At 38.3% G+C, this 26137-nt stretch overlaps 2 protein-coding genes across 10 annotated transcripts in view; both read right to left on the bottom strand.

Moving 5' to 3' along the window:
* LOC114458600 (rapamycin-insensitive companion of mTOR-like) overlaps positions 1-26137 on the bottom strand; it is a 53258-nt gene that overhangs the window by 3255 nt on the left and 23866 nt on the right. For 5 of the 7 annotated variants that reach the window (XM_028441003.1, XM_028441004.1, XM_028441005.1 and 2 more), the window contains 10 exons: positions 13055-13147; positions 12850-12956; positions 11730-11938; positions 10908-11595; positions 9170-9347; positions 8948-9032; positions 7659-7784; positions 4713-4836; positions 4504-4642; positions 1041-2422 (listed from right to left, as the gene is read on the bottom strand). In XM_028441003.1, the coding sequence (XP_028296804.1) occupies positions 2354-2422; positions 4504-4642; positions 4713-4836; positions 7659-7784; positions 8948-9032; positions 9170-9347; positions 10908-11595; positions 11730-11938; positions 12850-12956; positions 13055-13147 (1818 nt within the window). In that variant the 3' untranslated portion in view covers positions 1041-2353. Of the gene's footprint in view, positions 1-1040; positions 2423-4503; positions 4643-4712; positions 4837-7658; positions 7785-8947; positions 9033-9169; positions 9348-10907; positions 11596-11729; positions 11939-12849; positions 12957-13054; positions 13148-26137 lie in introns of those variants that run through there. The other 2 variants (XR_003673078.1, XM_028441008.1) reach the window with 2 other exon arrangements.
* Positions 15301-24186, bottom strand: LOC114458616 (rapamycin-insensitive companion of mTOR-like). Of its 3 annotated transcripts, none has more exons than XM_028441042.1 (10): positions 24076-24186; positions 23921-23961; positions 23695-23830; positions 23166-23356; positions 22234-22360; positions 19185-19349; positions 19034-19110; positions 16271-16349; positions 16083-16192; positions 15301-15827 (listed from the first exon to the last, which is right to left on the bottom strand). In XM_028441042.1, the coding sequence occupies exons 1-10, from the start codon at positions 24112-24114 to the stop codon at positions 15773-15775; spliced, it is 1020 nt and encodes a 339-aa protein (XP_028296843.1). In that variant the 5' UTR covers positions 24115-24186; the 3' UTR covers positions 15301-15772. The 3 variants fall into 3 exon arrangements, with proteins under 3 accessions (XP_028296843.1, XP_028296844.1, XP_028296845.1); XM_028441043.1 differs by having other exon boundaries at positions 15301-15824; XM_028441044.1 differs by lacking the exons at positions 15301-15827; positions 16083-16192; positions 16271-16349 and adding an exon at positions 18345-18718.

Below are 26137 nucleotides of genomic sequence, written 5' to 3'. Positions count from 1 at the left end.
AACCTGTCTTGTCCTTGTTTAAAGTTGACCGTCGCTCCAGATGCAGTGGCTGACTTAACTGAGAACATGTCTTGGGAGTTTATTGGTATGAATAACGCATCTTTTAGCGTTGCTATGCACACTGAACAACGCCACCGCACTGGGTGCCGTCGGTCAGCTCCACACAGTATGACTCTGGCTTGAATGTGTTGTCAAAGCTCTTGAACATGGCTCCATCAGTAACGATGTAGAAAGTAGCTCCGGTGTCGACCATCAATCCCTTCTCCTTGATGCTGAGTGCTGGTTCCTGCTGAACGCCGACACCTACCATCCATAATTTGCTGCTGCTGCTCTCATCTACGTTTTTCCTTGCTCCATCTTGTTTAGGTTTACATCTACAAGTGGCATCATTGTGGGTGTCACTCTTACAGTGACTGCACCATGTCTTTTGCTGACATGCTTTTGCTTGATGGCCTTTGTCACGGCAAATTTACGGTTGTCCTCCTTTGCAAACATGATTTGTGCTCTGGTTGAATGATGAAGTTCACTGAAGTGACGTTAACATAGTGGTATACAGGTTTATAATTCAGGGCTTTTCCTTCCCAGCATAGTACTCCTTCAGTATCTTAAATGTTTTTCCTGCATTGTCAGGTGCATCTCTCATAATTAACGAGAGGCTCTTGTCATCCAAAAGTTGTATCAATTCAACGTATGCATCAGCGTTCTTCTTACCATCTGCTGCTGTCTCAGCTTCACCATTAGTTTCTATCAGGACCTTATCCTTTAATCCTAACAGATGAAAATCTTAAAGCACTTTAGTCTCCCACAGTTCATACTTGGTTTCCTCTCTGTCGAACATCAGTCGAGGCAACCTGCACGTCCCTCGTGGATCCATGATGCTATCTGTTAGCCGTTACCATGCTCCCTGTCGTGACTTTCTATTGGCAATAAATGATCAAAAAACTCTTCCCTGAGTTGCTTCTGGGCCTATAACATGTTGAGGTCTGCAGCCTCACCAGCGTTAAACTTAAGGAAGGATCTGACGGAGACAACAAATGCTCTTTAACCGTTAAAGCATATTTATTATACAACACACATCATCTCCAGGTAAAAGAGGAGGAAAGAAGAAGTTAAAGAAAAGGAACAATGTGCCTCACAGTGGCAAACACAATATACTGCATCTTAAACAAACAGCAGTAATATTAAAAAGTAAAACAAACTGAGTACACACAATATATAAGTGTCACTTAACAAAAACATCATTAATTTTCCTAATTTAGCTGAGACCTAAACACTTGCTGTTTATATCCGTGATATATACAACAAAAGTGTTAGAAACTATTCTGATAATAATAATATTATAACAATAATGCAATTATAGGGGGGTTCAAATGCCATTATTTGGGTCTCAAATATTTTTATGACCCTTTTTTTATAGAATTTTTTTCTTTATTGAATAATCAAGACACAAATCTACCTCCATAAGATACAGGAGATGATAAGATGCAGGTCATATGATCAGGGAATTGATATTGTTTGATGCTGGAACAATAAGAAATGACTTCAGTGTTTGACACTAAAAAGTGTCCTACAGACAATTTAGACAAAAATAAAGGTGATTCAGACAAAAAATGTCCAACAGACAATTTAGAGCATATGTGTCAAACTCAAAGCCCAGGGGTCAAAACCGGCCCTTTACAGCATCCAATGTGGCTCACAGGAAAAAGTAAAAAATGACAGAAACATACCAACTAGTTCAGTTGTAGATATCTCAGCCACTCTGAAGACACAAATTCAGTTTTCCAGTGCTTTTTCACAAGACGGCAGTCATTTTAAATCTTAAATTGTTGAAATAGCACTCAGTTTATCAAAAATCATGCCATTTTCTACAAATTATTTCACAAAATGTCGACAAAAATTTAGCACAAATCAGCGGTGATGACCTGAGGCTTAATGAAGCAAGCTAAGAATGGGTGTGTCATTTTGAAAGAGAACTGATTGGTCAGGAGGTGGCGCTTTTGTACTGGCAGATCATTTAGCCTAAACTTAACCTGCTCCAGGACAAGTTATTCATTCAGTATAAGTTGCCATGGTGATTTACCTGCTCTGTACTACAGGACACAGGCTTAAGCTTGAAAATTAGTATAGAAAGTGTTGCTTTATAGTATAAGGCCCTGACTAGCCACCCTAAATCTGCTTACAGTATTGTCAAAATCTGCAAGTGACCAATGTAAAAAGGAGTATTTTAGTGACTATCACAGACACAGAAAGTACAAAATAAAGAGGTCAGTCCATTCCAAACTGCTTCTCAACTTCTTTCCTTGCTGACAGATTGGTTGTTGAGCTTTAATCCAGAACCATTGTTGGAGGAGAGTCAATCACAGTGGAGAGCAGAAGCCTTGTGCACAGTTGTTGACAGGACATTCTCTGCTGCTTCGTACATCTGTGGAGTATACAAATAGTCACTGTATAGTGTCAAGTCATCATTTCACCTTTTAAGTGAAAAGAAAATGTACACAGAATAACTTTTCAATGTGTGACCATTAGGCAAGGGGTCGCACTTTTCTTGGGCCCCCAACTAGTAGAGCCCCCCAAGAACCCACTCCCTAATTTTGGTACCTCACAGTTGTTTTGGTTAATTGCAAAAAGGCAATAATAATTAAAAATAAAACAATCCAATATTCAAAAACGCATTTTAAAATATAGATTCAACTGAATATCTCCAACAAAGTGTTGATTTACTTCACCATCACTTGGATCAGCAGAGACGTATTTCACGCCTTCACCAGATTCTGATGACAATCACTGTGCTGCACTCCTACTTAGAGCTTTAGATACAGTATTTGCCTGAACCCGGGTCATAAACACGGATTCTGGTTGGGCTCTGCTTGGACGCTGCACGGTGAATGAACGCTCAAGTGATGTGCTTGGATTAGTGCGAGAAAGACGCAAAAATGTTTGCAGAATAGGTGAATGGATGGCTGTCCTCTGGTACCTAATTAAATGATGTTAAAAAATGCATAAATGACTCGTTCTGTAGCTGTATGTGTTACATATGTAGAGAGCAGCTCTCTCAGCTGCATGCGTTAGATTTGCGCACAGATTTGAATAGTGTCGGGCAGCAATGGGTTCAAGCTTAAAGAGAGATCAGCTTTAGTAGGGTTCAAACGTGTTTGGGAAACAGAAGCAAAACATTGCAGTGTAAACAGAACCTTTACATTAAATGGGTAATGCAGGCACGCACACAAACACAAGTTTAAATGTGTTGGTTGGGATGGAGACAAAGTGTTGTAAAAAATAAATAAATATATATATATAACCAAACAAATGAGCATACTAAATGTTGCTTGACCTCTAAAATGCCAAATATTTCATGATCATATCCAAGTGGGAGGGCCCATTAACAAAAGTTTGCCTTGGGCCCCCAAAATGCCCAAAAGTCTATCTCTCTGTGTGACTCAGTCAACCATAGACCCTCCAGCCACTGACCACTAAGCCACCACTGACCCATCAATTCATGGATTTGTGTTTAAAGGGCCCATGTTACGCTAAATCAACTTTTCTGTGCTTTAAACATCATAAAAGTGCTATTTGGGCTTCATACACATGCCCAAAGTGTTTTTTTTCATTGATTCCCTAAATCGTTAGTTAGAGGGTGATTATCTCCTTTCTTACTGCAGGGCGACCCCAACACCTTGCTCGAATTTGATGACTCGTTCCCACTTTGATGACGAATTTGACGCCTCCAGGAAGCTCTCTGCCGTGATTGACATGTAAACAGACACGCCCACGAAGGTGAGCGTTTGAGCGTCCTTCGCGCAGTGCTATGTATGTATTTTCTACAGTTTATGTATGTACCAGTGAACGCCCCGCCCCTACGTTCTGTCTCGTGTTTATAAAGCAGCATGAGCTCGGCTACGGAGTGGGTGGGAGGAGGGGGGTCCGTCCTCTGGTCCTACGTCACCGTGCGGGGAGGAGGAAGTCACTGTCCCGTCTATAGACACGCCCACTCATGAATATGCATAAGCAGGACGCAAATCAGCCTGTTTGTGTAGAGTTGCTCAAAAAGTGACTTTTCAGAGACTAAAACTCTGGAAAACCGGCGAGTTTGGGAAAATAAACCTCAAATACTATGTTTTTGGGGTTCTTAGAACAAATGGAGATGGGTGAAAAATAGCATGACATGGGACCTTTAATGTAAATTTGCTGGGTGACATGTATCTAGCTCACAGGAATCCCAGGTGTCATTCCCTGTTGAATTAGTGCTTGGCATAAAGACATTATAGAATGTCCACAATCTTCTGAGACACACTGGCTCTTATTTCATCACCTAAAGATTCCTCAGAGCAGCGCTTTGCTCCCTGCTCTGTTGTAGGCATGCCCCTAAATGAGTTTAGGGAGAACACACCTTCTGTCCACACCTTAAATAATTACACTACTCAACCACATGTGGGCTGCACTGCTCAAAATAGAGGTCATTGTGTCCAAGCTTCCACAAACATAACTTGGCTATTTTCTCCTTACTGGTGTGAATGTTACATCTTGGAAAAGCTCCTGAATGAAGCGGCGAGTTGGCAGATGGAACATGCTTTGAGAAAGCAAGTAGGACACCTCAGAGTAGAGACAGATGTCATCAAAGGCATGAGGGAACTTCTCCTTGATCCTACAGAGAGAGAGACCATACTCATATTGCAGCAGGATGGGCAGATATATAAAGAGAGATTTTGTCTCACATTAACAGACTGGTTTCATGGTTTTTGGTCCCAACAGACGAGCTTAGATTTATGACCAGGCGGAGCACCTTCTTCCTCAGTAGGACTCTGCCTGCCATAGCGTCCTCTGGGATGAACTTTACACCTAGGAAGTAAAATAAAAAAACACTTTTACCAACATTAACAATTACATCTACAAAAGTAATTCCAATGTATCTGGAAATGTTTTAGTTTAAATGAAAATTCAGAAGCCAAATATTGTGTATTGTTGGCTGCCATAAATTGAACACAATATACTTTGATAGCTTTCAGTTAGAACCAGCATCAGTTGCTTCAGCGTTTTGAGTTACTGGAGCTAATGTGTTGTATGGAACCAAACATGAAATCTCCTCAAGATAATTTTGGCCATGGGCACCAACTCACTGGCTTTCATTGGACTCACTTTGGGAGAAGCTCATCACGACAGACAAGAAACATCATACTATTACATAAAGATTGACCAGATGTCTGTATCTACAGACAGTACTGTAAAATGGAAGCAAAATTTGTTGACATGAATGTGTTATGGCAATTATTATATTAATCATCACATCATCAAATGTGTGTTCATGTGTAGAATTTGTCATGTGTTTTTTACTCGATGACTACATTATATCGTTGGATTGTGGGCCCCTGCTGATTGGCTAGAATCGAACCCCATGACTCAGAGACTGGAACTTCAATTAGATCTGAAAAATAGAAAATGGAAATGTATATCAAATTACAAAATAATGTATAATCTTAGCTTAAAGTTTTAAAGAGAAACAATTTCCAAATTGAATTTTACAGTTACAGGTGTTACGGCAGAATTTACGGTTGACCTCATTTAGTGACATGATTCATTGCTCTGGTTGAATGATGGAATCCAGGAGAAGCATTGATGATTTTATATAAAAAGTTTATTCTATTGCTAAGTAAAAAGGTACAAGATGGAACAAAGTGAAACAAAATTAGCGTCCGTCCAGGCGGACGTCCGAAGGAAGTGCCGCGCCCCGCTCCAACAGTTTCAAAGCTTAAGCTTTTTATACAGATAAGAAAAGGTCCCAACAGTGAGAGACAAAAGGGAGGGAGTCAGATGCCCATAGTGGCAATGTTGGAGGATGATGAAGATGTTATGAGAAGGTTTGGCTCCAGTCTTTATCTGTCTTGATAAGTGTGTGCGTCAGTGTATGTCTGCATGTGAGCAGAGATTCTGGCCTTGGCAGAGACTGTGCTGCACTGAGAATAATACGATCTGTACTGTTTAATCATGATTCAGCTGTTCAAAAGTGTAAAGATTAATGGAGTCGTCATGTATTAAAACATGACAAATTGTACACATGAACATACATTTGAGGATATGATGATGAATATAATAATTGACCATAACACAGGTTAACAACTTAGTGTTAGTATAAAGATATTGGAAAAATAGCTTATTATCAATGTATTAGGGTGTAACATTAGCAATAAACATGGCTCTCACACAAACAGCAAAAAAAGGTAGTGTTTACTATCTAGAGTCTTCTGGTCTAAACACTGTTTAATGTGCTGTGAAAAGTAAGTTTGATTTTTGGTTTAACTAAGTTTATCCCAGTGGAAAAAAAACATGCTCTTTTTTACATTAACAAATAAATAATTTATTAAACAGTACGCATAAAGAAAAAGAGAGATTCAGAATATGTGTTCACATTTGACAACATATGCAGATATAGGAAAAATAGAAAATTAAAATAATAATGTGTGTTTGAATGAAAAGGAAAGGTAATGTGAAGTTTAACTATGTCCAATCACGGACAAAAGGTGTGTGTTTTCTGTTATTATCATGACTCTACCTCGTCTCTGTACCTACAGTGTGTTTGTGTGTGTGTTTTATTTACAGTAAACAATGACCAACATGCTGCAGAAGGCTACCAGAAGAGCAGACATGACGTTATGTTTAAAGCAAGTTTTACACCACTGTCCCGCACTCAACTCTCTGCTTCCCGGGGCCGTGGACCAGGTTACCTCACCGCTCCCTCTCTGCTCTACGGTGGGGTCGGGGCCCCCGGCGTGACTGCGCTCGATACACTTTTATACTTTATTGTATGTTGCATATGTTTATATTGAAAAATAAAGCGCACGTTTTGAAACTGTTGTTTTCATGTTTGTGTCTAACAATACATACATGGTTAGGTAGGTAAGTAATAATTCAAAAATAAATTACATTTTAAGATGCTTAAAAAACATAAAACATTGTGTTCTGTGACCGAAAGATAAACAAGGGCTTTTTAATGCTCATCTGTAAACACACACACAACCTCCTAGTGGCATGGCGGCCAATCGCACAGTGATACGTTCCCTCGACGCAGATCTACAGGTGGTCAACCTCTGCGTCACGTCAACGGCGTAGGTCCTGACGCAAAACCATATACCAGGCTTAATGCGACCTGACTGCTCACATTGTACGTCCATACACAAGACGTCGAAGAAAAAGAAGAAGAATAACCCAGAAGTGAATTGACACTCGTGATGCTAAACAAAAAGAAACACGCTGCCTTGGCAATTTGTGCCATTCTCTGCGGAGAAGCTTCAACAAAGAAAAGGCGGCGACGTGTGTGGACCAGGATCTAGCAGGGCAGACGTGGGCAGTAGGGTCTGTCACTTCTACAGCGGTCCTACTGTGTTCGCGCAAGCAAAGTGAGAGAGTTTGAGTTAAACTGGTTTCACATGGGGCGACTAGGATTTCAAACAAGTTTGATTTTCTTGTGACCATATGATTACTGATCAGGAGCTCGTCTTGAGGTGTTAATCACTTCTCGTGACCCCATGTTTACAACATGATGCACGACACACAATTTATCCAAGACCCGGCCTGATCCCAAAAATAGACACAAGTGAAAAATCGCTCAAAATGGGCCAAAAATCGCATGAACTGATATCATGAATGTGGAGAAATAAGGCTTGTACCTTGTTGGCAGCTAAAACCTAATTGAGACAGTCCACAGTACAGACAGTTGTTTTCTATGTGCTCCTGAAACTCCGCCTCCTCAGAATCCAGCAGCTGCCGTTCTCCCTGGCTTCCACCCGTCACATCTGGAATACAGAGTTTATAGTGAAACCTGATTGGCTGACACCCAACACCTGGTTCTGAGAATGAAACAGGCATATAACAGAGTATTTTAATTTAATACCCATTTTATTCCAAACAATACATGAAGATGTGATGATAGTTACCACAGCAAAGACTATTGTTTTTTTTTTGTTCCAGGTGTTTTATGATTTTACTTATTTTACTTGTCTTTTATGTTACCCATCCCAAGCTTGTCATTATGTTCAGTCCTCATCTCTGGCCCCGCCTACATCCCTTCTGCACTGGCAGACCTATGTTTCTTTAAAGCTGACGGTGACAATCCCTAACATTTTTTAAACTGTACCTGCATTTCATGAAAAATGTGTTCTCATCAACTATCGAAGCCAGGCTGCCATCAAACACACTACCAAAGGGACTTCCCAACACATTTCTGTTCTTTTCACGGATTGAAAACTGTGCCAAAACAATGGCGGATGTTGATAATGTGGCTTTCCACAGCAACACCCGAGTACGGACGACATTTAATGTCTCACAGAGTGACGTCATATCACAGAAAACACTATAAACTAAAAAAAAAGGAAACATCGTCTTCCTTTTTTGACAAATAAACCCAATAACCCAGTGTAAAAAGGTAGAAAAACAATAAGTAAACACTTCTTAGATATCAGAAATGTAACTTTAAACATTGCAGTCATGTATTGTAAACTTTGCGTGATGACGTGAGGCATTTCAGATAAGTTGCAGCAGAACCAGGATTCTACTCTCTCTTCTGAAACTTTTTTGCTTCTGCGCCATCTTTGCATTCTTTGGGATTTCAAATCCCACAATGCAATGCGCAAAACTTCTCTGAAGTTCAAGTCACATGACCATTTGTCAACAAACCCAATGTTTTTGATGGAATGAAAAACAATGCAAACAGCATTCTTAACCTTTGGCATTTTTTATGAGTAAATCATCCCGTTTTGTGGAAGAAATACCTTTGATTTATATGAGGCCTATACTACTGTATGTCTTTATTTTGATCAATATGTCTATCTTTATTGCCAGCAGCTTTAATATCATTCAGCATCTGATGACGTAATATGTTATAGTTACAGTAATGCGGGTCATAGTCTTAACGTAGTCTCACAAAGTCCTCATTAAATCTCATCTCTTCATATCTCACCACTTGAATCTGTAGAGCAGAATCCATCAGAACCCTCTACAGAATGCAGGCTGATCATCTTCTTAAAATATGGCCTTTCTTTGATCTGAAAGAACCAAAAAACCAACAATTTACTTATGAATGATGCTGTGTGTATAGGACTTTGTAAACTTCAGGTGATCAAACCCTATGGTCCTAATTGTGATGTTGGAACAAAAAGTCTGTGTGGATAGTTGACCTTACCTGGAGCATGTTGCTGATGTCAAAGGGCAAAGCCAGGCCCATGTATTCCTCTGAGGGGTTTAAAGTGGTGGAGGTGACAAAGGAGCGCAGAGACGATGAGCGCTGTAACGTGGTTTTGTTGATCGGGCTCAGCAGCTCTTCTTTGTCAAGAGATGCACAACCCAGCGCCCTCATAAACCTGAAGACAGGAAGACCAACATTTGTTTTCTCATCCTGCTCTTGCCTTTTGTTTTTTCCCCACTTTGTTTCCCAAAGTATTTCACTACGATTATTGAAAAACCTTGTTTCCATACGGAGGCTCCATCATTCACGGTAAGAGGCTCTGATTGCCTTTATATGAAAGGTTCTGAAACCAATGGTGGCCAGAAAAGGAGCCTTTTATACACATATAGTGAAGTCCTCAAATTTAGCTGGTTTTAGGTGTCTTCCCACTCCAATATAATATATTAATATGAGCTATTTAGTCCACAATGATATGTATAACATTATTTATAATTTATTTAATTATTATGAAATAGACACTTATCTTTTGAATATCTCTCAACAATATAACAGTATAATCCTTGCACAATGACAAATATAATGTATTTGCATCATGAAATCACAATATACCTATCTTTTAAAAAGCTCTATAATATGTTTAATGATTGCCTGTCTATGTATGTTTTTTGTTGTCTTTTTGTCACATGATTATCACATGATCTCTCTTGCACAGCACATAAGCACCTGTTTTTACTTGTTTTAATCATGTGCTGATAAAAACTGTTGAGTTAAAACGTGTTGACATGTCATTCCTGTAATAAATAATACATTTTTTAAACCTCAAGAATGCCTCAGATCTTCAGTTTTGGCTGCCGCTGCTACTTTTGTGTTACTTTTTGATTTACTGGAGAGGCAGGCCACTCATTCCCTTCTTCAAACAACTTTTTTGTCCACGTTTCACCTCACATGGGCGTGTTGAACACGGGACCCCACGCACTCCTGCTTTAATAATTAAAATGTTGATGTTTTTCACAGACCCTCGTTTGATGGCTCTCAAAAACAGAGCCCAATCCATATGGAATTTCTAGGGCCAATATACCAAATTTTGGTTGCTGAAAAAGACGATATGCAATATATTAGCCGATAACCTAATACATTGGTATGTATATGAAATAAGAACATTAAAGGTATTGTAGACGATGTTTAGCTTCCGGTTGGATCATCAAGACTATTGGTCCTCCTAATTGTCAATCATGTTTACGAAAGGCCGTCGTACGTGCTCGTGCCCGGTGTGCACCGGGTCCTTTGAAAATAGATTTTCACTGACCGGTGGCGAGTCTGACATAGTGGGAAAAGTGCAAATCTTCTTTTGTAAGGTAAGCTTGTATGACCGATGTCCACACCAACTTGTAAACAGAGCTGTGCACGAGGAAAACGGGGCTCGTGCACGCTCTCCCGCACACATCTTTGGTTATTTCACAAAGATGAAACTTATATGACGCTAAAACGCTGTAATACACTCTGTAAAACTTGCGTAAAGAAGCTACAGTGCTCTCCTTGATGTATCTTAACAGCGTGTTTTCACGAGGACTTTATTATCATAGGGCACAAAAGTGTAGTGTTTGTTTTAATTTGCAAAGTTATAAGTTGACACATTATAAACAGCCAATGAATCAGTCGTGCTATAGACGATGTTGATTATTAGACAAAAGCCTGTTGTGAATAAGTGAGTGTAGGAAGGTTTTGGAATCCCTACCTTCTTGATGCCAGTGTGGAGTCCAGACTTCCTGATTTCATAGTAATAGCATTGGCCAAGAGGATGTCTTTGGCTGGAGAGCCCAGAGACTCACAGCGGGACAGAGATGGCTGGATGCGTTGGTGCTGCAGTCTCCTGAGGGTGGCGTAGCCCTGAGCATCCTGGGAACTTGTGCACCCAGTGTGGGAATACTTCCACCTGGATTTCCCTGAAGCTTCTCTGGAGCCAGAATGGCCCAAAGAGCTGCTTTGGGTGCAATGTGAAGAATACTTCAGAGACTGCGTCCTGCGGACAGAAGTGAGAGAGCCGCAAGGACGGGCACGATACATAGAGTAGGACTTTGGAAGTGAGAGAAGTGAGGAACACAGGTGGAGGGCTGAGGACTGTGTGGTTCCTGTAGTGCTGGAAAGGTTGGCACCATCTGTGGCTTCAGTGGAGAGAAGAATATCCTTGGAAGGGCTGGAGCTTGGGGAGGATAAGCAGGAGGAGTTGTCACTGTTAAAGCTTTGACTGTGGGATTTAAACTGGTTTTCTCTGCCTCTTAAATGCCAATCTTCACCCAGTTGGTCATGGCAGCTTCCATGTTGGTTCTCAGTGTCCTCTTCATCATCATCTCCAATGCTGAGAGTTCTCTCTTTTTCTGTGGCAGTTTTCCTCACAAATGACGTGTGCATCCCTCTTGTCAAGCCTTGAGACATAAAAGATGTGTTTTATTGATCCCCAAAGGGGGAATTCAGGATTGTGAATCAGAAATTAATCAGGTATTTGCAGTGGGTTGGACACAAACCACTACTAGTCTCAAATTTTCCAGTTTGGTCTTACTTTTGTGACTGGTGCTGTTGGGCTCGGTAAGCTTAACGTTACCGAGGTCAGAGGTTGTATGACAAAGGTCCAATCCTGTCTCTAACTCTTCAGATACGACCGGCCACAGAGAACTGCGGCTGTGCCTCACAGCGTCCCAGCCATGCTGCTTCAATGTGTCACAGCCCTGCCTGGTCTTACTAATGAAGCCAAGCACATACAGACATGTCCTGCACAGAAAGCAAGGCAATATTAGAGTTTATTTTACATTCTTACTCATTCACAGTACATATAACATTTTTATTTGAGTTGAAAGAAATACTTCTTTGGCAGAATAGAAAGAGCATTGTGCCAATCAGGTCTAGATTTAAATCAGACAAAAATATTATTTTTGATTAAATTGATTAAAAATATATAAAAATATTTATTTAGCACTGGCATTCCAACAATGCACAATACAATAAAATAAACACAAAATGACATTTTTATCTTGACTCCTTCAGATATACAGTAAATACTAATCTACAGGCCTATAAATGACTGGGCTGCTGAAAGGTAGTCAAAATTGACAAGTTCTCTAATCAAAAGACAATGATAATGAGGATCAAGTACAGTCACGACGAAATGCAAAATATCTGAATAGATCTCAGTGAAACATGTGCTGACAGACTCTAAAGCTTAATTTCTGCTTCTGATGCGTAGTCAGGATTTTTTGGAGGCACATCAGGCGTAGGGATCCGCTTTCATGCAGAGAGCTACGCATAGCCACTGAGAGAGAGGTGAAAGAACGAGAACAAAAATGTTGTCAAGCGAATCACTGTCCTCCTTGTCTGGCAAAATAACGCAATAAATCACAGAAATAATTAAGTAAAGAGACTTATATGCATCCGTTTAAGGGACTTCATATCCGACAATGCAATGTGCAAAACTTTTTTGACAAGGCCAATTAGAGAGTGTTTACAGTAGAGATCAAAACAAACTTTCAAAAGCTAATTTCCACCTTTTCATTCTTTTTTATAAGCAAATAATATTTGTTTTATCTGATAAAATGTATCTTTATCAACTTTAAAGTAAAAAAAATGCAGGTACTTTAAAAAAAAATAAAAATCCCCTTGTTAGTTGTAATAACAATAAACTGTACCCTCTGAGTGACAGAACCTCACAGTGGTGTGCCAAAGCCATGATGTCAGGAATCACTCTGTTCTCCAGCAGCAGGTTTAGGCCCCAGTTTGATGAACCAATGTTTCCCTAGGAAAGGAAAAAACGAGTAAACTCACTGTAGAAGTTATTTGCCTAAAGAAAAAAAATGTATGCATTTCTGAAACCCTAACAGAACAACAGCTGACCAGAGCCCAAAGTGCTGCCTTCAGTTGTTTGACACCCTCCCAGGTTTCCAGGACTGGAGATCGCACAGTGTAGCTGAGATCTGAAACTACATTCTACAAGACCGAAAAAATACACCATTACCATTCAAGTAGTTGTGGCTATTTTTTGCTGCAATGTAGTGAAGAGTTACTGTATGAAACAAAACACAGAGTCAAGTGTACTTGTATAACACATTTTATATGACAAACATAAATTGAATGTGCGCTAAGTAGATATATAGAAAAGTAGTGTTTTAGTTTACTCTTGTAATAATACAATTTTAAAAAGAATAGGAATTAAATATTATATAAAAACAGCAAAACTTAACTCAAGGTTAAAGGCTTTTAATTTGCTCTTGAAAAACTAAACAGTTGATTGAGAAAGTATAAGCTGTGGTAGAGTACATAGAATGAGATCGCAATGTCACAAATATAAGAAAAAGCAATACTAATAACTCATTTAAAGAGAAACTAAACCCCAAAACCTGATTACAAATGTAATTTTGTTGACTGATCTATAGTCCAACTCTTATTTGAATTTGGAGTATTTTCTTGTAAAAAGATAAGAGTGACTGCCCCCCAGGCACGTGCAGAGGGGACTTGAGTTCTAATCTTGATTAATTTACTGAACTTTTTTTTTTTTGTGAATTTTTCCTCTGGGAAATCAATAAAGGTCAATTCTATTCTATTCTACTCTATGATAAACTTAAAAAAAGTATGTCAGAATAATGTGAAACCCTTTATATGTTATTTTTGTCTTTATATATAAACAACGATAATAAAAAATATTAAAACCAAAAGTCAAATTAAATGACTATAATATTTGGGTGAAGAAACATGTATAAAAACCATGGACATTCTGTAAAACACTCATTTCTCACAACACTGACAGCAGAGCAACAACAGGAATAACTTTATCCTGGTTGTTAACCTGCTCTGCAGCATGTTAACTGTAGAGGCTAAATTACCATGGTTACTTGTCCTGGATAAACGTGTTCAACCTACTTGGGAATAGGTTTATAAAGTATAGCTGATTTTTCCAGGCTTTATCCCTTATTCTGGTTTTGTGTGATACCCCCCTGGAGATGGTCACTGCTAGTATTGTGTACTTTTACTGAGGTTAGAAAACAAAAATAAAACTGTAAAATTAAAATAAAGACGTGTTAGAATTGATTAATTATTGTCTTCCGATTTGATTAAAACTGAAAAAAAAGAGGATTCCAGGAAGAGTAGTCACAGTTCTGTGTCTAATAGTGATCTAAATTCAACTTAATACATTATGTACTTCATGTGTTCTAAATTAATGCACAGCTTGAATTACAGCTTTGTGGTAATAGGCCGTATCTTCACCCCTCCTTTATTATTGGATTATCGTGCACCATCAACTTTCACTGTTGGCCCCGCCCCTCCTATAAAAGCTGAGAGGAGGGAGGAGGGTTTCCTCCAATCACAGCCCTCGGTAAGCATTGATTGACAGCCTCAATGACACTTAATCTAGTTAGGAGCTAATACTTTACATGCTCTGCACCTGCAATGCCAACAAAATTAAGATGTCATACTTTTCATCAAGAAAAACATACATTTCAATCTGTGAAACTAAATGAGGAGAGTAAGCATTAGTAGTTCCTAAAAGCACATTACTGGCCTAACTTTACAGCACTGTGGCACTTTTATTTTCTTATTTGTTAACATGCCTGTTGGGTATTTTAAGATGAGGCACTATTCATTTTTATATTAGACATTTTTATTTAATATTATTTAATCTTGCACTAAAGTCTAAAGTAAATTATCTTTTAATGTATTGCTTGATTGATCAAGCTATGTCACAGAAGTGCTCTGTTTAGGGTTGAATGTTAAAATAAGGTTTATAAGCTTTATCTTTTTAATGTATTATAGAAGTATCGGATTGGGAATCGGTGTCGGCCAATTCTCAAAATCAAAAGACTCGGACTCGGACTCAGGGGCAAAAAAACCTGATCGGGACATCCCTAGTAAGCAATGAACATGCAACAAGCAATTAATATTTTTTTTTACAATAACAACAATGGACTGTCAATGAAATTTGACAATAAAGCACAATGCATGTATTGTTTTTCACAAGCAGCGTTAATCGTACCTGTTTTTTGAGGAGCTTGCAGCCAGTCTTCTCATGAGCCAGCTGACCATACAAGTGCACAGGGGGGTACACATTGTGGCGCTGAAACTCGCTACCTCACACACAGGCAGAAACGTTACACAATGTTACATTAATATTATTACACTGTTAATACATAGCAAATATAGCATTGCCACCTTTTTTATACCCACACACAAGTTGGCTAGCAATCTTAACTTTTAAACTGTGGGTCAGTCCCCCTTAGCTAAACCACTCTCTGACAGACCTGCCCCAACATCATGAAATCTCTATCCCCATTAATAACCATATAGTAGGTCCAAATGTATGGTCATCCCCATTTTTTCAATAAATTGTGATGAAATGCACAATTCAGATCCAATACGAATGAAACTCAGTGTGGGGGTTAGTTGATCCAACCAAATCCTACATAACTGAGTCAAATTTCATAAAGATCGATCAATAACGAACCGAGATTTTGCCAATGATGAGCGATAGGGATTTTTCAATTTTTGAAACTGATGCAGCATCAGTATATTGATTGAGATCCCCTCCAAAATTTGGTGGAATCTTTGATGGCGTAACGTCTATCTTTGTTTAAACTTTCGTTGTAATCTGTTGAGTACTTTTGACATATTCCTGCTAACATACAAACAAACAAATAAACAAACACAGGTGAAAATATTACCTCTGTGGCTCAGGAAAAAAACACAGGAGGCAGACAGTACCTCTGCCTCCCTGTAGGAGCAGTGTGAAGCAACACTATTTTTGCTTTGTCATACACTAAATGTTCATGTTAAAAAGATTGATATATTTTCTCAATTTTGTCAGTTTTCAGTCAAAGCTAATAATAAATGCTTTGTCACTGATAAAATGGGTAATGAAATAAAGAAGCACCTCTGACTGCTGCGCCGTACATAGCTGTCATTATTAACTGGTTTTCGGTACGTAGTAAGAGCCTTGTTTAGTCGTCCCTCTATCATATCCACATATTGCAGATTATACACCTGAAAGGACACAGCAACAATGAAGGAGGAGTGGGTTTTTGAAGGAGCGAACAAAAAACTGTGCGTAGTGAAACCTGCCTTTTTCCACATTTCCATCTGCTTTTTGACATATCCGTTGTCGCTCAGGTAAGAAAATCCTTTTGGAATCGAGAGAAGCCTGGAGAAAACATAAACAAAAAGAAGTCGTTTTAAGACTGTTTATTTTTGTTTACTACTATTATAAAAGCTGTTTTTATGAGATGAGTCACACACATGAATGAACACTTTACCCCTCAGCAGAGGTGTAAAGAGTACTGATATACCATACTCAAGTAGAAGTACTCTTAATGGATTAAAATTGTACTCAAAAACAAGAACAAGTAAGTCATACATAAAATACCCAAGTACAAGTTAAAAGTAGCTCAATTAAATAGTATTCAAAGTAAAAGTTACTAGTTGCATTCACCCCCCTACATTTATTTTTGGTAATAAATCTTGCCACTGTTCCCTTGCATACAGTAAACATCTCATATATAAACTTTAAAAGGTAGACATCAATTCTTGCTCAATTGGAACTTTTTATTTTTACACAAAGGCATCTGTATGAAATAAAAGGTTAGTCAAAATGTAGAACTATTTTTAAAATAAAATAACAACAATGAATTAAATTCAAAATAAAATAAAAAAATTCTCAGGCTGTGAGTATAGCTTTACATTTTTGTGTCTGTTTTTTCACGGTGCATTACGTTTAATCTGATTAGTCGGCAATGAGGTGATATATTTGATGGTTGTCTGGTCATTTCATTTTTTGTAGTTTCATAATGTCCGTTGATCATTGTAAAACAGAAAATAATAATTTACTCAGTAACGGTTGGATGTAGAAATGTAATTAATGACTTTACTTCTTATAAAAAGTACTTAGAGCTGCAATATGTAACTTTTTTGGGCATAATTTCTTCAAAAATCTATAATCATCTTTGAGTATATTGTAATTCAAAGTGTTCTGAGTGGACAGTGAATCTCATCTCCTTCTCCTGGTCCTGTGAAATGACATTTATAAATCCAGGAGTGTGACACACAAACACGTGTGCTCCATGAGCTGTTTTTGGCATAACTATTGGCCAGTGTTGGGCGGTAATGCGTTACTTGTAACGCGCTACCGCCCCAACGTCACTTTTGACAGTAACTAGTACCGTAACGCAATATTTTTCTAAAGAAATAACGCCGTTACCGTTACAATATGGTGCGTTTGTCCGTTACTTTGCTAGCTGCAGTGTACTTCTTGTTTACAGTGGAGCTACATTTTTTTGCGGGATGCCGTGCCAAACACGGTAAAACAGAAGAAGAAGAACCATTGTCAGCGTGTTTCTGTTTACATCACGTGCGGCAATCATGGCGAGTCAATGCGAGAGCAGGACGAGTTTCTCAGAGTGGATATACGCACATTATTTTTGTCTCCAAAAGATGCATCAGTGAAGCTAAGCTAATGCTGCGGCTGGATTTTAACGGACTGTGACTGTTATCCAGGGACAGGTCAGCCAACCTATTGCACGGTATGTTGTTGCCTGTCACTGCTGCTGAGTCACTGCTAACAGCAGCTCATTAGCCTGATATGTTTAGAATTGTGGAGCTGAGAAAAATGCTGTGAATTTCTTTTTCCACATTTATTTTCATAAGCATTTTCAACAGCAGAATGTGCACCTGGAATATGCACAGCTTACTTTACATTACTGTGCTAAGGCTGAAAAATTACTGTTTTAATTTTGGAGCAGCTGTTTTGTGCTTTATATGCACATCATTTATGGTTGTTTTATAGCAGTTGATCAACAGTGGATTATTTTCTTATTACATCACGAATATGAAGCTGTATGAACACAAATGACCCAAAATAAATAATACATTCTTTAATTCTAAGTAACTCAAAAGTTACTTTTTCCAGTAACGCAATACTTTTTGGTGTAAGTAATCAAAACAGTAACTGAGTTACTTTGTTTATGAAGTAACTAGTAACGGTAACTAGTTACTTTTTTTCAGTAACTAGCACAACACTGCTATTTACTGCTCGACTGAAGTCAGTCGTGTTCAAGTACTATCGGTAGTAAAAGTGTAATGACAGACGTCCAAGCAGAAGTCTCTATTGCGGTGTTAGACACAACAGTTACACAGCAAATCAAGTGGAAAAAGGCAGACCAAGGTGGAGAAACAAGAGTTTAAAGTCACAAACATACTTGGGAGGAACGGACCGCTATGTGTCGTCATGAATCTCCATGACTGCGCAAGGTTCGCCCCACACACACACTGTCGTCAGAGAGAGTGATAACAGATGGGATAAATCACATGTAAACCTAAGAGAATCTTATTCAGGGTGAATTAATTTTATAGTCTAGATGCAGAGTGATGGTTGAGCAGCAGGCAGCCAAGATCACAGCCCCCTCTGTGAGCTCTCTGGGTTAGGGGACGAGGCGACAGCTGCAGCCGCTGCTCAGGACAGTAACTAGAGTGATACAGGCATTCATGGTAGAGTCTCTAAAACGCCAGCAAAATCTCCTATAACACAAAATAAATTCCATAAATTTGTCACAAGTCTATATTGAGGAAAAAGTCGTTAAGAACATTCACAAAAAATACCGGTAAGAGAGGTTGAGTTTCGGTTTCAAAACGGAGTGAGGATTCTGCAAAGTGCAGCTTTAAGTACAAGTAAAATTACTGACTTAAAAATATACTCAAAATGCACCCATAAAAGCAACTCAATTACAGTAACGTGGGTACTTGTAATCTGTTACTTTCACCTCTGCCACCCAAGTAACTACAACCACAGTAGGATGTTTTCCTGTGAGCAAATGTGAAAAGAAAAGGGTTTACCGAAGCAGCAGAAGCATGCCTTTGTCACCCATGTGTAGGAGAGCCGGTCTCATCTCTGTCAGAGCATGGAGGACAGTCTGAGGAGCACCACAGCAGGAGTTAACCAATCATTAATCTCCATTGGTCATGTTCCATTCTGTCTGTGACTCACCTGATCCTCACTGGCTTCGTCCAGGATATCTAGTGCCTCCATGGAAACAGTCATACAACGATCATGAAGCTGAGTAACCAGCAGCTCGATGCCCCAGTTACTGAAGAACTCCACCCCAACGCGCAGCAGCACCCGTAGGTGCTTGGTGGCATACAGCCTGCTGCCCTGTGATCACAGCAGAAAGGAGTAAGTCATGGTGTTAGTTCTGCACAATCAAATCCAATCCTTGTCCTTTTACCTCTACAGTACTGGGGCTCAGCACATCTGAAGCTTTAGGACTCTCTCACATACACTCTGATATGACATCTTTTTTTTTATTTTAGTGAGATATTAAAATTTCATAAATCCCATGTATTTCAGCTGGCCTTTGCAGACTGTCTAACTATAAGGACTGGAAGTTAAAAATCTTTTTCACTTGCATATTTCACACACTAACCCATGGCATATCCAGGTTAATGGGGTGGCCAAGGTGTGGTGTGGCTATACACTACTGTCAAATTTTCCTCTGGTGGGTGGGCGGAGTTATTTTTTTTGTTTTTTTACCATACATTTGCATAAACATCATATGCATATTACGTATATATTTAGATTATAGTTTTATATTATTATTATTACTAGTACAGTACCCGTCGAAGTATGTATTCATGTGGGAGCTTAAGTCGAGTTGTCAATTATGACCAAAAGAATGTGTTTGAAGGTTGTACTCTGTAGTGTTATAAAGGGCTATATTTGCGGGTGCAAAGAAACAGTGTGTGTGCGATTTCCCTGGTGTAATTCTATGGGACATGTGCATGATAAATTGACAAAATAAAGTTTGTACCATTGCGGCAGTTTAGGTAGAATCTGATAAAAGACATACATTTGTAGAAATAAAAACTATTTATTTAGCATTTAACATTTCTTAGGCCGGCGCTCTCACACACACGTATGTGCATCAGCCGCTCGCATACACCCACTTGTGTGTGTGTGTGTTCGTGTGTCTCGCTACCTGTCCATCTATCCTCCGTGGGCTCCTCCGTGGGCGCAGTCTCACACACACACACGCGCATCAGCCGTGCGCATGCACCCACTCCTCACATCAGGTTGAAATGCGTGTGTCTCACGTCCAATGTGTGAGACTTGAGAGCTTTGCTAGTATATCAGTGACAGTGTGCGGTTGCTCAGACACCCTTCCCCTCTCTCCGGTCTAACCATCCGTGCGGTGTAACCTGCGTTGATTCCGCGGTGATTTCAAAATAAAATGAAAATGAACGTTTTGAAACGTAATCACAAATTTTCTGGCGAAAAAGACAAAGAACTGGTATAAATTTGTTGTGAAATGTGACAGAGTTTACCTTCCTAAAGAGCAGCAGGATGTGACACAGTTACACGTTCTGTTAGATTAATAACAGTGGAAGGAACCACGTAAGTCACCATGAAAAATCAGCCAATCACAAGCGCCACAAATATACACTGCTTTGAAAAGTGTTGAAGAATGTAAAATCTGTAATAAATGTGTCTAATAAGTCATTAGTGAATACCAGAGAACACATGAGTGAGCATGAAAAATTACAAAAAAAAATGTGAATGTCTAACTTAAAAACAAGCAATGTGAAATTAACAGTAATATTCAACGTGTTGACTTGTATATAAACTGTAAGTATATTAAATAAACACATGTGCTTCATATACCCATTTATGTTTTAATTTAGGCTGTTTTATAATTCAGAAATTAGGGCTGGGCGATATATCGAGATTCAAGATGTATGGAGTTTTCTATTTTGGCAATATAGAAAACTGTAATATTTCATATATCAATATATATATATGTGTGTGTATGTATATATTATAGCTTATTATATATCAAAATACTAGTTTTAGGAGTCGCTGCTTTTACTTCTCAGAACAACATGTAAAGCTCAGTTAGATGGATTAATGAGTGCACATATTGATCATCTGTTTGTTAATAAATGTTCCTGTGTAGCATTTTGCATCAGCAAATTTAACCCAGAATTGTCTTTCTGGTCAGACTTTATTAGATAAAATTATCTAAGATTTATATCATGTTTCACCATTTTGAGAAAATATATTGAGATATGAGTTTTGGTCCATATTGTACAGCCCTAGTAGGAATGTTCACAGCATTTCAATGTTAATAAAGGTCGACCTACCAGATTCTAATCACATAATTGTATTTAGTAAGTGGTTGACAAGTGGCTATTTTAGATTTCTTGTACACTTGTCTTAAAATATAAGGGATACTGGAGCTTGGTTGGACGGGTGGGACGGCTCGTAGTGAGCGCCAGAAAATTTCCCTTATTTTCAAATCCAAAACTTGACTGGTATGTATTAGATAGATATATTACACTTCACTTCATTATTACACTATAATTATGTGTATGTCTCTGTAAATATCATAAACACGTGCCCATATGCTTTTGTTATTGTAATGAATATCTTTAATATTGATTTTATAGTGTTTTTTTAGCATTATTATCCTACCCTTGTTATTCATGTTTCATTTATTCATTTCCTATGTGTGAAGTGGGTTTTTTTTATACTTATTTTACTATCTTAACTTATCTTATCTAATCTTATCTTAAAAAATGAAATATTTTTTAAAAAAAAACAAATAAAAGAATAAGAGAATAAGGCTGCACACCTCCAATTGTAAGTTGTCCGATTAGTAAAAGTCAGGAAAATATCTAAAATTAAACAATATAAACAATAAATTGAAAAATAAATAAATAACACATAAAGACATAAAAAAGAAATGTAGATAGATAGATAGATAGATAGATAGATAGATAGATAGATAGATCACATTTACTGGAGTGCTACATTCACAGTTCAAACATTTGCCCTAATAAGATTAATTCAACTTAATGGTGAAAAGTACTCTATTATTGTCCTTTGTCTATTAAACACACCACAGCCTGTACAGCTGCAGCATTAAAAATGTCCAGTTAAAGGATTTTTTTTACACAATAAACGGTCGGTAAATTCAATAAAACCCAATCTGTCTAAAGAAGTGACTGAAGGGTTAGAACAAAGCTTTGTTTGCTCTTACATCAGAAGCAGCAGTGAGGATTTTAGACAGAAGGACTCGAGCCAAACCATCTCTACTGTAATCCAGTGCAGAAACAGTGAGCTTCAGCAGGTGCTCCTGATGTTGCAAAGAGCACAGCCCCAGCAGGCTAACAGAGGGAACAGCAACACAGAAGAATATACTGATTATACAGCAACAAGGAAGTTCATCATTAAAGCAATACAATCTGAAATAAGGGAACTGACAATTAGAAACTGTAACATTTAACAGCTAATTTAGAATCATGAAGCAAATCTGTGTTTATGCAATGTTGTCTAAGAGTCATTAGTGTTACTTGAAAAGCAATGGCGTCTTTTAGTTCATTTGGTTTCATATCTTGTCAAATTATTTTGCACCACATTTTATGCAAATGAATAAATATATAGAGGTTGCACAAGACATTTGAAAATTGCTCCCGACTATAAAAAAAAAAAAAAACTGAAATTTGCATGGAAATGTTACTGAGAAAGTCCAGCACAAAACACAAAAATGTTCCTGTGCTCTTTGACACCTTGGTGTAAGGGTTTCAAAGAAATGTATTGTGCTGGTTGTGACAAAATCACTGATCTGCTTCCCTTCATAATCTGCTTGAATAAAGACGTCACAACGCTTTGGTGGAATCTCTGACGTTTCCTTTTCCATAATGGTATTCATGTATAATGTACATGTAATCAGTAACTTTCCAAGAAACTTTGAGCAGCGGGTGCAACCTCTAAAAGACCTCCTTTTTCTTCCAAATGTCTTTCTAAATCATCTTCTGGAGGCCAAAAGCTAATGCAGGGTTCTAATCGAGGTTACCTGAAACTTTTTTTTCCAATGCTTTAATGAACCACCCTAATGTACATGACAAATATAGAGCTGATGTATTTTTCAAAACATGCATAATATCATAACATTTTGATGAGGCCACCCACCACTGGAAGACTCTGCCCTTCTCTAGCAGCCTCACACCGTGAGGGTGTGCTGACAGGATCCCCAGGAAAAGGAAGTAGTTCTGGCTGAGGGTGACCAGTAAGCGACTGCTCAGCTTGTCTTTGTGACCAGCAGAGAAAAACAGGTAGTGGACTATGTCTCGTACCAAGTCCTCCAAGTACATCTGACCATCCTGAAAACATAATGGCATTAGAAGACAGCCTTAAGAAAAAGCCAGAGAAAACGACAATTGGATCATAAAATCTGCACCAACTCATTTTTGATTAAATCATGTAGAGTTACCAGTATTTTTAAAAAAAGAATTTAACCATTGACATTAACCTGATCATAACGCGTATGATTCTTCAGTAGGACACCTATTACTGTTTAGTGAAGAGGATTCCAAATCCATGAAGGAAATGTCTTTGATAATTTGGTTGGTATGTCAAAAAACTGTTTTTGTACTGGAAAGTTTCAATCACTGAGACATGGGATTTGTATAGCAGAAATCTTAGTTTAGTTTTTCTTCACCTCCTCCGATGCCAAGAGGAATTCTACAAACTGACACCCAACCACAGTCAGCTGTCGGCCTTTGGGATGCTCCACCTCCAGGTCGCTATACAGCTGCAGACTGGGCTTGTAGAAGAACACCAGCCTTTGGACGAATCTGTCACAAACAAAAAGTGCAACAAGACATGGACGGTTTATCAGACAGAATAATCATCGGTGTTCAAAGTTTGTGGCCAGGTATACTAACTTATGCATGAGTTCATTGCCACGCAGACTAACATGTGGCCACTAGAAAAGAAAACATAGAAAGGAAGATGATAAAGGTTAACTTCCCTTCACCTAAACTACTTCACAGGGATTTAATGCAAGATTGACATAGAGTCAAGACCAGTGCACCTTTACCTTTAAAATGGTTTCAATATGATGCCAGTTCCAGTCCATGGTCTCCCTATGGCTCAGAACGTGACTGTCTCTCACGAGGCTCAACAGACTGTCTTCATAGTCCTACAGAATACAGATCAATTCAGACACTCAAGTGTTTAATTACACAGTTAACACACTTTAGAAACATTTTGTCTTTTCTTTTCGAAAAAAGAAATCTTCACTTCTCTGCTGCTTTTTAATGACGCACTTCCACACCTGCAGTTAAAGGATACCTGCAGTGAATTTCAATGACACGCTCAATGAAAAGATCATACTGTATATAATACGACAGGTTTGGTAGGGTTGGTAATTGTAATTGAAAAAATCTGCTGCTGTTGTAATCTTAATTTAATTGTAATTGAGTTCAGATAATTGACTTTGTAATTGTAATTGGCATGGGAATTCTATAAAAACTGTAATTTACAATTTAATCAAGCACAAACCTGGGGAAACATGTTCCAGTTATATAACTTACACACATGTAGTTAACAGTTATTAAAATGTGTTTCATATCACGTTTTCCCAGCACCTGTCAGTTATTTTGAGGATCATTTTACCATTAAAATGAAAAATTAAATTGGGGGGTATACTGGCAGAAAAATGGCCACAGACACCCACACCAAAAATAATAACAAAACAAATTGGATGATAGTGTTTTATAGCTAAATTAGGACAAGGGATAAAACTGACCCGTTATCATAAGAGATGCTAACAGAAAGCTAAAATAAGAAAAAGGTTAAGTTTTATGAGGTAATTTTTTTCACACTAAGTAGTTGTGATGAATTGTAATTGAACTTTAGTAATTGACAACATAATTGTAATCGAGTTTAAAATAATAGTTAAAAAATTAATAACAAAAATAAAAAATGCCTGTCACCACAATCGTGATTGAGTTGTAATTGAACATGGATAATTGAAGACTTGAAAATAATTGAAAAATGTAATTGATTCTTCTCTCTCTCTCTCTCTCTCTCTCTCTCAAATTAATTGACATTATTTGTATTTAATCGGCATCTTTTTCTTTTTTTTGTTTTTTTTCCATCGACATCATTTCATTTGGCAACGTAACTGTGACGTCAGTTCAGCAGACTGCAAATGCACTGTAGCCTTGCTGAATTTGAAGTGGGTGGCCTCGCTAAGTTTGCATCATCAGCTGACAAATGCCCAGGTGACCCTGCTAAAGGATGACACCATAAATTGCAAGGATTTACTGCTCCTTTCCAGCCTCATGGATGTGCGCTCTGGCCTGAGCAAAAACGGACTGACGTCTGCTACTTTCAAACCTCCTCGACAGTTGTTGGGGAGGTTTGATTCATCCATGTATTAACCAGCTGACCTTCCAGTGACTTTAAATAGTTCTTCAAGTTCTCAACATTGTTAATATTAATGGAAAGACGCTGATTCTGTGTAAAGGTAAGGTTATTTTAATGTCACCTTATCTTATTTGCACTGGGACTGATTTTGATCAAATGTAGCTGATATGGGTGGGAGGGAATAAAAGGGGTTGTGGTTGACTGATGTAGGCTGTATAGTAGGCTAGTGCCATAGGCATGGGTGTGTGGAAATGTGGGTTGGAGTTCACTGGTGATGACTGGAAATGTTGATGTGCCATCTGTTATTGAGCCAATGTAATGTTTTAGGATAAGTCATATTTGGCATTTGTTTTTCTAATTCCTACTGGATATTCAGTCACTTGGCCTGTTGTTGGATTGCTTTATTCTGGCACTTACTTTCTGTGACTTGTTTAGGCCTACTTGGCCTGGCCTTCTTTTAATTATGCATTGGCATGTTTTCATGTGCAAGCCTTCAATAAATATGATCAAAGTAATTTACAGTTTACATTTGTGTTATTTATAGGAACTGTGTTTTGTTGGCACCGAGTCTATTTTGTTGCATTTCTAATTTATAAATCTAGGCTACTTGAATGGATGGAACAATGTTACGTTTTTAGAGGGTAACTTGTTTTAGGCTGATATGTAATTGTAGACCTCATTGTGAGGCTATTGTGGTTTTTTAATATGTTGGCCTTCATGAATAATTT

This window comes from Gouania willdenowi, unplaced genomic scaffold (assembly GCF_900634775.1).
Source record: "Gouania willdenowi unplaced genomic scaffold, fGouWil2.1 scaffold_14_arrow_ctg1, whole genome shotgun sequence".
NCBI classification, from domain to species: domain Eukaryota; kingdom Metazoa; phylum Chordata; class Actinopteri; order Blenniiformes; family Gobiesocidae; genus Gouania; species Gouania willdenowi.
The sequence above is the reverse complement of the archived record's forward strand: the minus strand, read 5'-3'. Positions and strand labels throughout refer to the sequence as shown.

What these genes read in the sequence shown, in the direction of transcription:
- LOC114458616 (XM_028441042.1), bottom strand. Translation starts at nt 24,114, where the DNA reads ATGGACTGGAACTGGCATCATATTGAAACCATTTTAAAG. An exon ending in AGATGGAAATGTGGAAAAAG is followed by an intron (nt 16,193 to 16,270) that starts GCAGGTTTCACT and finishes GTGTCCTTTCAG; the next exon opens with GTGTATAATCTGCAATATGT. An exon ending in GTACGGCGCAGCAGTCAGAG is followed by an intron (nt 15,828 to 16,082) that starts GTGCTTCTTTAT and finishes TTTGTATGTTAG; the next exon opens with CAGGAATATGTCAAAAGTAC.